Raw genomic sequence first — 12078 nt, forward strand, 5'->3', positions numbered from 1 at the left:
GAGCAAACACTACTTTTGTTAGTGCTAATCGTTGTAGAGTGGGGTTGTGGGCAGTAGTGGCGGTCAGAGTACTTGTTACTGCATAGTGGGTACTTAAGTTACGGTGAGTAACGTGGGGGGATGCAAGTACTTACGTGGTGCTGCAGGTATCCTTGGATCCTTGGAGGGAGGAGGTCATGCTTCAGACTAAGGACTGGATTACTCCACCATTACATTACTCACTCTATCTACTTTGAGGGTTCATATTCATAGAAGAGATCACCTAGAAATCTACAATATTTGCTTTTATTTGCTTTTATTTTCCTTATTTGCCTCTATTTGCCTTTATTTATTACTTATACCCATATCACATCTTACATCTTCCACCTCGCACGCCAAAATTATCCTTCCTTTATCCCACCTTCCTTCCCTCTTATCCGCCTCTTATCCACCTATCCACCGTCTATCCGACGCACCTGTGACCTTGCTACTCCACCTTTGACGTACTCAAAGTAGCAAGTATCCCACGTCGATCTGCGCCTCTTGTTCCTCTCCTCTCGGCATTTTGCATGAACCGTCCGTCACAAATACCTCATCGAGTCACAGCCGCTGTGCCCCAGTACCTCTTTGACTACAAGAACTGCAACAAACTCCCAAGAAAAGCACTCGCCACGACCTACTTCCCGCCCAGTCCCGACCTCGAGAAGAACCCCGCCATTCCCACCGGCAAAGCTGGGAAAGAACCAACTTCCACTGCGAAACGCACACTCTTCGCCATGATAAATAATATATTATAAACCCCCCCCCAAAAAAAATCGAGCAAGAGTACCTACCACCAGAGTATCGATGCTCACAGCATGCCCTACTTCCAGGACCCGGACGGCCATGCTGCGTCCACACCGCCCAACCGACCGACATTTACCTTCCCCGGACCCAGATACCGAGAATTGAGGAGGGAGCCCTCGGAGGAGAGTATCCGGACAGACCTCTGCGAGGGCCTGGTACCAGATTCCCCAGACGATGCTGCACCAACTGCCGAGGATGAGGCAGGGACGAGCTCCCACGATGCCTCGAGCTGTGTCTCGGACAGGCAGGAGCTGATGGAGAGGTTGAAGAGAGGCGAGAGTCCTATCTGGTCCCCGAAGAGACTGGAAACGCCTGGTGCGAGACGTACGACACCGCTCTTGCCGCCGGCAGAGATCAAGTCGTCTCCAATCTCACCTAGACTGGACGAGACTGAGAACCTGCAGGCCGGGTTGTCGATCGAGAGGCCATTGTCTGCACTACACTCGGGAAACTTTAGGGAGGAGAGAGCAGAGCCCAAACGGGACTTGAATTCGGAGCTAGACATCGATCGCATTCGTGCTGCAAGTCCCCCGCGACCATGGCTTTGCACTTCGCCACCGAGAGACTTTATACCCTTCCGACATGACCGGTTCCACTCTTCCTCTCGCGCCGACGTCGACTTCGTATCCAGGTCAAGGGCCGTCTCACTTTCATCATCCTACTCATCGAGCTTCGCATACATACCCCCAACGAGCCCTCTAGTGCATTCCCAGACCAACGACGAGGTGGAATTCTCCCCTCTGGGGGACTCCATGGATATCGAGGCGGATTTTATAAGAAATCGCCGGCGCCATACGTTCCAGCCCTATTCCTCCACGCCGGTAACACCATCCAGTGCAGTCTCCGATTACCAACTACCCTTCCAACGCAGAGATGCGAGCTACGCCTACCAAGCCCACCAACCGAGGAGGTCACTGGCCTTGAATACGGGCATGTCACAACCGACGTCTTCCCCCCAGACGCCAGCGTTCCGCCACTCTCGACGACCATCACTTGCCTCGGATTCCCCACTCCACCACGCATCAATGGTCGGATCATACGAGGAGAGCATTCTCAGAGGCAGAATGTCCACCACCCCCTCTAAACCGCTGGATTTCGTAGCACAGATCGGGGTACTGGGATTAGGCAAGTGCAAGCCGAGTTTGAAATGCCCGCCTCATGTGGCTCTACCGTTTCCAGCAGTGTTTTATAGCTATGCGACCACAGCCCATGTCAGACATACAGCATCTGAAGACGGACCAAGTCCCTACGTGGGCCAGATCGACCTCGAAAACGGTCTCCCAGCCGCACCACCCTCAGAAAACCACAGCACCAAGCGAACCCGCCACTCCAAACTCCGACCCCGAGTTTCCGACGGCCCAGAGCCCCCCTCACCCCAAGACCAAACCCCGGAGCTAGAGAAGAGGCGTCTCCAAAAACAAAAACGCCGCTCCACCTCCCCCCGGGCCCCACCAGGTGGATGCTACCGCATTCCCGAAAAGGGACAACTCCAGATCATAATCAAGAACCCCAACAAGACAGCCGTGAAGCTATTTCTCGTCCCCTACGACCTCGAGGGGATGGAACCGGGGACTAAGACTTTTATAAGGCAGAGAAGTTACTCTGCGGGGCCGATTATGGATATCCCCCCTACTACCACGTCCGCCTCGTCGACGACGCAGCAGCAGCCGGAGCAGAATGATCGCGCAACCCTCCGCTACCTAATCCACCTCCACATCTGCAGTCCCGCGCGCGGACGGTTTTACCTGTATAAATCCATCCGCGTCGTCTTCGCCAACCGCGTCCCGGACGGTAAAGAGAAGTTACGGAATGAGTTGCAGTTCCCTGAACCGCGATTCACGAGCTATAAACCCGTTCGCGACACCAATCCCAACCCCAGCGCGATTAGCCCGGCGAGCGAGAAGGCGTTTCGACGGAGGAGCTCGGGGTTTCCTCTTACGGGACTGAGAGGGGGGGATTTCGAAGCGATGGATGGGATTGCCCAGACAGGGGGGGCGTATCCATATGATGGCGAGGGGAGGAGTACGACGCCTATCGAACCTATTCCCTTCTCGCTCTACAAACGCAGCGATGCAGCTGCGTCATCTGATACCGGAACCAGCCGATCTGGCGTCCCCTCTAGACCGCCCACGCAGGATGGGAATGGGTCCGGCGAGTGGGGTGCGAGTAGCACCACCAACGGCGGTGGTGGGGAGACGTATGATAAGCTGTGTAAGGGTGATATTGGCTACGGCGGAAACGCATTTGCCACCCCTCTCCTACAGGGACGACAGGTTGCGGAGGGTTTGTTGGCTTTGAAGTTGAGGGGGTTGGGTGTTGGGAGGGGAGATGGGGGGGTGGATGAGGGGAGATGATAGTGATGGAGTGGCGCTGGACGTACTTATCTACCTACCTATCCGCACAAGGGAGGGAATAGCTGTTGGAGTATTTGGAGTTGGAGTGGATTGAATTGAATTTGGGGGATGGGAGGGATTGAATTGCAAGATTAGATACCATTTACTTAGTTTGATATATAAACAGATAGCCAGACCCCTCTCACTCACGGGGAGGGGGGTGAATAGAAATTGTTTGAAGGAAATAAATTAAACCCTCCGATGCAGATGATGATGCAGATGATGATGATAAATACCCTCACCACCACCCATCACTCCACACGCCCATCTCAAACCCCTTCATCCACCACAACCGACCCTCTCCCCCTCCACTATGCTCTTTCCTAAGCACAAAATCGATACGAGACAGTTTTAATTTTTCAACTTCCATTATCAGTAGAACCCATCCCCCTTTCTCACATCACCCAAACCCACCATACCACACCCCAACACACTCAATTAACCCCCTCCCACGCACCATCCCACCGCCTACACCCAGTACCCCCTTCAACCAACCAACCAGTAAGAACCAGCCTCCACAGCCCCAACCAGCACCCCACCCCTTCCCGCCTCATCCGCGAAAGCCCAATTTCCCCAATACGCCCCAAGTGTTCCAAACCCGTCTTCTTTCCCCACGAAGCTAAATCTCCACTGCGATCCCGAAGCAGCGCCAGAAAGACTATACCACGTTTCATCGAGCGCGGCAATGAGGGTGTTTGCCGATTGCCATGACCCGTTTTTCTCGCTGGGGAGAGGGGTGTATTTCATTTTGTTGTCGACTGCGTTCTCACTGCCGCCGCCTAAATTAATTCGCTGTCGATTGCATTCTCACTACCGACTAACTCTGCTACCACCACCCTCAACACACATATATTTCCACAAGAGCAAGAGCAAGGGCTTCTACCTTCTGCCTTCTGCGCCGTGGATGTTTACATCACAATATCCTAGCGCATTGTGTTTGCTGACGTCGGTCTCGATGGTTTGAGTTAGAAAGGTATATTATCATACATTACAAAAAACACTATCACATAACATATCTTACTCTCCCTCTCTCCCAATCGAACAAGAAAACATCACCAACCAACCCACAAAAAAACAAAACAAAAACACCCACCACCCCCTTCTACTTTTCCTCCCCCCCCGCCTTTTCCCCCAAACTTTTTCCCCCTAACCTACACCCCCCCCGCCTCCCTCTGCCTCTTAACAATATAATAAGTAATCAAACTCTTCCCATCCCCCCCCACCCCCCCCATAACCTCCCAGAACCTCCCCTCCCCCACCCCCCTATGCAGCGCCACACACATCCCCACCCCATCCATTCTAACCCCACTATTCCCGCTCTCCAGACACCTCCCTGCCAGACGTCCCATCTCCGCCGCCCTATCCTCACCAGGCACGTAACCCCCTGGTCCCTCGAGAAGACCAGTTAACATCCGTAATCCCATACTGAGAGTTCGGCACCCCTCCACCCCCATCTCCTCCCCTTCAAGTCTCCGCACCACAGTCCCAGCAACCGAATCCGCGTCACCCAACCCCACCAGCTCCTGAGCAAGCACCTCAAGCCCCGCAACGATATGCGCGCGCCCTTCATACCTCGCCCTAGCAGCCAGAAGCGCCGCGATCCCCTCCTCCCCCCTCGCCGCGAACGCATCACGATCCTTCCTCAGCATCGCGCGGATAGTAGCTAGGATCTGCGCCTTGACATCCTGAACCTTCTCTGGTGCCAGGGCGGTGGCGGGGCCGGCGAGGTATGTGAATAGCCCGCTCAGCAAGGCGTCGAATCTCCCCTCACCACCGGGGGTAGCAGGGCCCCAGATGTCGCGGCTGGAGTCGCGGATGAGGGATTGCAGTTTCCTGAACCCGTGGACGTCAAGAGACTGCGCCTTAACCTTCGCGATCCCGCTATCCAACAACCGCACATCCTTCTTCGCCCTCTCCGGCGACGCAAGAAGTCCATTCGTCGACGCCTTAGGCGGCGATGGCGGAGGTGGAAGCGAGAAAGTCTCCTCGTTCACGGAGACTTCTTCCAGTACCGTAGCGGGGAGCGGGGGACGGGGTGTGGTCTCGTCGTCGCCGGCGGAGGAGAAGGGGTCTTCGTAGACCTTTACCGATTTGGCGGGCGTGGCGAGGCGGGGAGCGGGTTCCTTTTGCTGTGTTGGAGGTGGTGGGCTGGCTGGAGGCGGTGCGGAGGAGGAGAAGGGGAGACTGGTGAGGGTTGGGATTACCATTGTGAAATCCTCGTCTGCTTTTGAGGGGCTGGACATGTAATCACGCGTCTGCGTCTGCGTCTGCTGTTGCGGCCTCGGACGAGGGCTCTCCCGTGCCATCAGCGCTTCCTCCCTGGAAACACGAGGGCTCTCACGCGCTGCTACCATTTCCTCCCTAGCAACACGAGGGCTCTCCCTCACCACCATTTCCTCCCTAGCAACGTTGGCCTCGCGAGCTACACTCACCTTCTCCCGTATAGGACTCGCATTAGACGACTGGCTCGCATGACTAGAATGACTCGTATTCGGTCTCGGCACCGCACTCCGCTTCGGTGACACCGTCGCCGCGCTCGGCGTCCTCACCGCCGGCCTCGTCGTCGACGGCGTCGCAGTAGCGCCAGCAGGGCCCTGCCTCACCGAATACGGCCCCGCAGTAGCAGGTCGCGGCGGCTCCTTGGGTCGGAACTTAGTCGGTCGCATCGGCGCAACTGATAGTCCACCATGGCTCGTCGTTGTGCTCTCCGGCCGCGAGCGTCCCGGCTGCGCAGTGGCGGTCGAGGAATTCGACTGTGCGCTCGCGGTGCGCATTGGGGAGAAGGAGGACATTGCTGAGCCTGGGCGGGTTGGGAGAGTCTTAGCTGCCATTGCAGCCTTCTTCTGCGCGAGGAGTGCCTCTCTCAATGATGGTTTCGGCGGGCCGGTGCTCTTTGACATGGCGAGGCCGGGGCGGGCGACGGGGTTGGTTTTCTTGGGGGAGTTGGGGTTACCCGGGTCGTTTTGGAGGAGCTTGAGTTGTGCGGGCTCGAGGGCTGACATTACTGCCTCTGCCTTAGCGGGCCACATCTGCGCAAACGGCCAGAAGGTTCCGCGCATCTTCTCGCGGACGCCGGGATTGGGGTCCGCGAGGCCCTTCTTGACGCACTTCTCGACGATGTCGAGGCCGCCGGCGTGCTCGATTGTGCTCTTGTGGTTCGCGAGTTTCTTGAGCAGTGTCTTCAGCCATCCCGCTGCGTAGGTGCGCGGCTGCACATTCTTGTCCTGGCATGCGAGCCAGACGTGCTGGAGGATGCGCTGGTTGTATGATACGTGAAGGATGATGATATCCACCGTCGCATCACCCGCCTGCGACGCGATCTTCTTCGTCCCACCACAGAGCTTAATCAGATTCTGCAACAAAATCTCCACCATCGGATCCAGCCCCGGCCCCGCCGTCCTCGCAATCTCCTGCACCACCGCACACCCCTCCTTCGACAAGCTCGTGCGCAGCGAATTCACCGACTTCAAAATCCCATCCAGCAGCCCCTTAACACCCACCAGCCACGCGTCGTGGAAATCCGCAGGTGCGTTCCCGGCATTCAGCTTCCGAAGCTTCGAGCAGCTCTGCTCGCGCTTTAGCCAGTTGTGCTCCGACTCCTTGCCCTCGAAGAAGGGGTGCATGTCGCGCAGGGTGTCTTCCAGCTCGCGCACTGTGTTGACGTAGGCGGGTTCCACGTGCTCGAGCACGCGCTGCTCGATGACGGGGGTCACGGGGCGGGCGGTGGTGGAGGAGGCGGAAGTGGTGCTCTCGGAGTGGTGGGAGCGGAGGTTGGGGCTTGCGGTGTGTTGGTCGATTGGGTCGGGGTCTGCGCCGGTGGGGCTGAGTTGGCTGGTGATGGCGGAGACAATGGTGGTGCGGACGTTGAATGCTTTGAGTTGTTTCTTGAGGTCGGATTTTGCTGCGTTGGGTGCGTTTCTTTGGCTTGTTAGTGGTTGGGCTGTGAGTGAGTCGGGTGGGCAATACGTACTGGAACAGCTCAATGACTGTGTTCCTGGCACAATCTCTAACCATGCCATCTGCATCTTCGAGGAGCTCCATGAGACTGGGCACAAACGATCTGAACTGTAGTCCGTACTCCTCGTGCATCTGTATGTGTCAGCTGTGTCTTCAAAATCCGCTGTCCCAAAATCTCCGCTGTGACCTATTCAGCGAGCACGAAATCCTGTGACCTCCTTAACACCCCCAAAGAAAAGCCAACCTTCCCCAACCCTCCCTCTCACCCCATCACCCCCCAAAACAGCGAAGAAAAATAACACCAAAAACAAAAAGCCCAAAAAGACAAAAATAAAAAATAAACCCACCTGCACAATCCACCCCATCCCTCCCTCCTTCGCTCTCCCACTCCTCCCCCCCAACACCCCCTCCCTAACCCCCCTCTCCACCTCCGGCCCCGCCACCCTCCAAAACGCAGTCAAACACAACCCCGCCAACCCCCTATACTTCTCCCTCGCATCCCCAACCCTCTCCAGCACAAGCGGCAACGTCGCTTTCGTCTCCCTCACAATCGCTCTCGGTTCCTGCCTCGTCATGCGCGTGAGCAGGTGGTTCAGCGTCGTGAAGCCGGCGTTGACGAGGGCGGTGTGCTGCGAGACCATGGCGAGACGCGCGGATTCGAAGAGGGGGGGGACGCAGGCGTCGGGGAGGTTGTGTTGTTTTATGGATGATTTTGCGGTGGTGAGGGAGGCGACTTTGGAGTCGACGGAGGAGTCGCTGCGGAGGAGGGTGAGTAGGGCTTGCGCCGCTACATCGGTGAGTTTCTCGCCCATCGTGGTGGTCGTGTGCGTGTGTGCTGCTCCTTGTGGTGGTGTGGTGTGGTGTGGCAGCTGCTTGTAGTGGTGGGTGGGTGGTGATAAGGGGCCGTAGCCAGAGTAGGTGTTATTGCGTGTGTTGCGTTTTCAAGGGCATGTGTGCCTCTTCCTTTGGTAGGTAGTATATATCAACAGTATCACCTTGTCGTCGCTGTACTATCGTCGTCGTCGTTGTCGATTGTTTCTATCCGATATATCCCCGTCGCTGTGTCGTTGTCGTTGTTTACACACAGACGCGCAGAGTTGGTTTAGTTTCGGTACTGGGCGGATTTAACTGTGGAACCTGAGGTCAAGTCACCACCCTTTCACTCACGCTGGGACGCGTGGTGGTCTGTGCGCTAGTGGTAGTGGTGGTGCCCCGCGATAAGGAACTAGAGGTGTGGTAGTCAGGCACAAGATAAGGTCAGGCTGTGATCTGGCGGTGCCTGGGTGTTCCTGTCAGGTGTCAGCCTCGTCTGATGGGGGGTGTCATTTTTGGAAGGGGGTCATTTCGAAGGACGGTGTGTATATTGAGGTTGTATTGAGAGTGTATATAAAGCTGCTATCCTACTTCCTATTTAGCTTTTGGGTTTTTACATTCAGCCTAATATCACTTCACGCGCCAGAAGGAAGGAAGCAAGCAAGCTCTTTCTAGCTATCACACTCTTTATCAAGTTCCCCGCCTTCCGAGCTCGAGGATCAAGCATCACCACCTCATCTCACATCACCTCACCTCAACTCACCACCATCACCACCACGACAACCACCAAAATGACCGTCCCCCAGCCCCCCACCTCCCCAACAACAACCCCCCTCCCCATCACCAAACCCGCCGCCGCCTGCCCCGCCGACACCCCCACCACCACCGCCGCCGCCCCCCCCTCCTTCACCATCCCCCCCCTCTCCCTCCAAATCCCCACCCTCACCCACCCCGGCGCCACTGCCCTCCTCAGCAACACCATCATCTCCACCGCCCTCCCCAAGCACATCACCACCGTCCTCACGCACCTCTACGTCTCCCCCAAGGAGCCCACCACGCACCTCCCCCCCACCAAATCCGTTGCCCTGTTTCTGCGGCCTATGGACGGGGTTGCCTACACGATCGGCACGCAGGCTGTTGATGGGGCGAAGGAGATTCATTTCTCCGTCGACTATATCTCCCGCATCGCCGCCGCGAGAGTCAAGGATGAGATTGCGGGAGTCCTAGTGCATGAGCTGGTGCACTGCTTCCAATACAACGGGCTCAACACCTGTCCCTCCGGTCTCATCGAAGGTATCGCTGACTGGGTCCGCTTGCGCGCCAAGCTCGCCCCGCCTCACTGGAAGAGGAGCACGGATGGGGGGTGGGCGGCGGGATATGAGAAGACGGGGTTCTTTTTGGAGTGGCTTGATCAGAATAAGGGGGATGGGAAGGGGGGGGTGGTGAGGAAGATGAATGAGTGGTTGAGGAAGAATAAGTATCAGGAGGGGAAGTTTTGGAGGGAGTGCGTGGGGGGGGAGGTGGGGGGGTTGTGGAAGGAGTATGGGAAGTTTGTTGCGGGAGGGGGGAAGTAGATGGGGGAGTGAGGGGGGTGAGAAGGAGGGTGGTGTGAGAGGTGGATGGAAGGATGGTGGGATATGGGAGGTTATATGAGTGATATATATATATATATTTTGGGCGGTATATCGATATTTAACCTAGCAGTTAGACGCCGTAGAAGATTTGGAAATTGTATACTTGACATCTATTTCTCACACCCTCACATCCCTCTCCCTCACACCCTCCCCCATGCCCCCAAGGTCCTGCGCCACACCCCTCTCCATCCCCTCATCATCAGCGCCACACCCAGCCATTCACCTCTCAGCCACACAAACCACCAGCCCTCACCCACCCTCATCTCTCCACCACCGCTCAATCTCCCATCTCCCCAAGTGGATCAACCCATCACCCACTCACCCACCAACCAACACTTACCCACCAATCCCCCTCCCAAGCCACGAACGTGAGGGGGATGAAGTCGGGAGCGTGGGTGGAGTAAGTGGAGACGACGGCGTTCGTTGCGACGGCGTTCGTTGTCTAGAGGATAAGTACGAAGAGGCGTGCGTGTCTGTGCTGTCTGTGCAGCAGCATAAGTACGGGGGTTAGTGAGATAGGAACAGGAAGGAGGGACTGTGTGTGTGTGTCTCGCTGTGGTGGCTAGGGGGATTTTTTTTTGTTTACGTGGAGTAGAGCAGAGTAGAGTAGGTAAGAGGTAAGGCGAAGGAGGGAGAGAGGGAGGGAGGGTTAAAACCTACGTATACTCCGGTACTCTACCCCTATCTATAACAGCCTATATCCCACCCTCACCTCCACCCTCACTCCCCTCCCTCACCCCAGCTGCCATACTTACTGTACATACTCGGCACGGCAGCAGACTTCATCCGTATCCACCGTCCTCTGTGCGCGAAATCCCTCCCCCCTACCACGCCAAAACTGCTCCCTCGCTATCCGCGCCTCAAAAGGTAATGATCGCCTCTGCACGGTATGGAGTCTAGAGCGCCTTTGATCGGCACGGGATGCGTCGAGAGAGACGAGGGAGGGAGGGGTGAAACGGCGGGTTGCTGCACTGCGGTATAACAGCTGTGTGTGGTGCGGGAAGGTGCGACAGTTGTGGCGTACTCGAGTGTGTTTGGCGGGTGTTGCGTTTATAGTGCTCTCTCTTGCCATGGGTTTCTACTTTTCTAGGGGCATGGGATGCGGTGGACGAGGGATGGATTGGGGAGGGAAGAAGGAGGAGGAGGATAAATTATCCCCGGATATAGCTCCCGCTGTCTCTCTGGCACTTACCGCCGTTTTGGTCCCCCTAATGGGAAGTGGTGAGTGATGGTTCAGGGTGGTGAGAGCTTTAATAGAGTGTCCCCATCTCCATCCCCAGTTCAATCATACCCTATAAGATTACCGCCACACTCTACCCTTACCCTACCATCCATCCTCCATGCCCATCTCCGTCACTCACCAGCGGAGAAAAGGAAAGGGGACCAGACGGCACATATCCCCAGTCTCTACTACTCCAGAGTAGTACTGGAGATGGAGACCGACCGACCACACAGACGCGTTCGTAGATCACCCACAGACGACGGCCAGCCATTACCCGCTCGTTTTGACAGGTACAGGAGGAGGAGCTTTTTGAGTGCCGCTGTTGCCGTGTCTGGTCTGGGGCGTGGGAGTGGAAGTTGCCGTTGCGGTTGATGTGATGGGTAGGGGATGGTTGTGATGAGCGTGGTATGTGTGATATGTGTAATATGTGTAATGAGATGAGATGAGGCTTCACAGTGATTGATCTCCCCGCGTGGCAGCCACGAGGGTCGGGAATCCGTCACTTCGATTACTCCTATCACTCCTATCACTTGCATACAACGACTAATCGAATGGTGAGGATGATCTGTACTACTACCTACCTACCATCTATTCTCCGTACCAAATCCCACCTCTACCATGCATGTTAACTGCCATCCATCCCTGATACACTCTGAACTGCTATAGCAGATCCCCAACAGTAGTGTTGTACACTCGTACAGGAGATGAAACGCGCCCTTTTACTCGGCGTGGAGGTGGCTGCGTATGTGCGGAAAGAGAGAGAGACGGGGGGGCCGACGCAGTGTGGTAGTAGTGGGAGGAGGACCGTTGTAGTGGTAATGTTAGTAATGTTAGTGGTTGGTAGCGGTAGAATAGAATGTGGCGTATCTGGTAGACAGGGGGTGACGGGTGAAGTGTGAGGGTGTGAAACGCGTTGGGGGCGGAGAGGGGGGAGGAGGTGTGTTTGATGAGTGTGGGATATAGACTGAGTTTACGTATGTATGTGTGTGCTGTTTGTATAGGGTATAGGGTGGTTATAGTTAGTCGTGGATTGGGGGGATTGGTGGGATTAGTAGGGGATTGCAAGATTTAATAACAGTAACCAAAAGAATTACTTATTAATATTGATAGTAATTGGGGAATAACCTCACCTCGACCTTAGTCACGTACTTTACCTTACTGTACAGTACTGGCTATAGCAATAAAATACGTAAATACGTCCCTCCCGTAGTGATTTCCCGTGGCTTGACTCTAA

At 55.9% G+C, this 12078-nt stretch overlaps 3 protein-coding genes across 3 annotated transcripts; 2 read left to right on the forward strand and 1 right to left on the reverse strand.

Moving 5' to 3' along the window:
- The first annotated feature begins 248 nt into the window (after window positions 1-248).
- On the forward strand, window positions 249-3403 carry VE01_04796 (uncharacterized protein). The gene has a single exon (XM_018274264.2). The coding sequence runs from the start codon at window positions 837-839 to the stop codon at window positions 3177-3179; it is 2343 nt and encodes a 780-aa protein (XP_018130857.1). The 5' UTR covers window positions 249-836; the 3' UTR covers window positions 3180-3403.
- Window positions 3404-4369: 966 nt separating this feature from the next.
- On the reverse strand, window positions 4370-8277 carry STU1 (suppressor of tub2 mutation; the record flags this gene model as incomplete). The annotated part of the gene is made up of 3 exons (XM_018274265.2): window positions 7523-8277; window positions 7189-7307; window positions 4370-7136 (listed from the first exon to the last, which is right to left on the reverse strand). The coding sequence occupies exons 1-3, from the start codon at window positions 7985-7987 to the stop codon at window positions 4370-4372; spliced, it is 3351 nt and encodes a 1116-aa protein (XP_018130856.1). The 5' UTR covers window positions 7988-8277.
- A 214-nt stretch (window positions 8278-8491) lies between these two features.
- On the forward strand, window positions 8492-9562 carry VE01_04798 (uncharacterized protein; the record flags this gene model as incomplete). Its single annotated transcript, XM_018274266.2, has 1 exon — window positions 8492-9562. The coding sequence occupies exon 1, from the start codon at window positions 8780-8782 to the stop codon at window positions 9560-9562; it is 783 nt and encodes a 260-aa protein (XP_018130853.1). The 5' UTR covers window positions 8492-8779.
- Between the last annotated feature and the right edge of the window lie 2516 nt (window positions 9563-12078).

This window comes from Pseudogymnoascus verrucosus, assembly GCF_001662655.1.
Source record: "Pseudogymnoascus verrucosus strain UAMH 10579 unplaced genomic scaffold scaffold_19, whole genome shotgun sequence".
NCBI lineage: Eukaryota > Fungi > Ascomycota > Leotiomycetes > Thelebolales > Thelebolaceae > Pseudogymnoascus > Pseudogymnoascus verrucosus.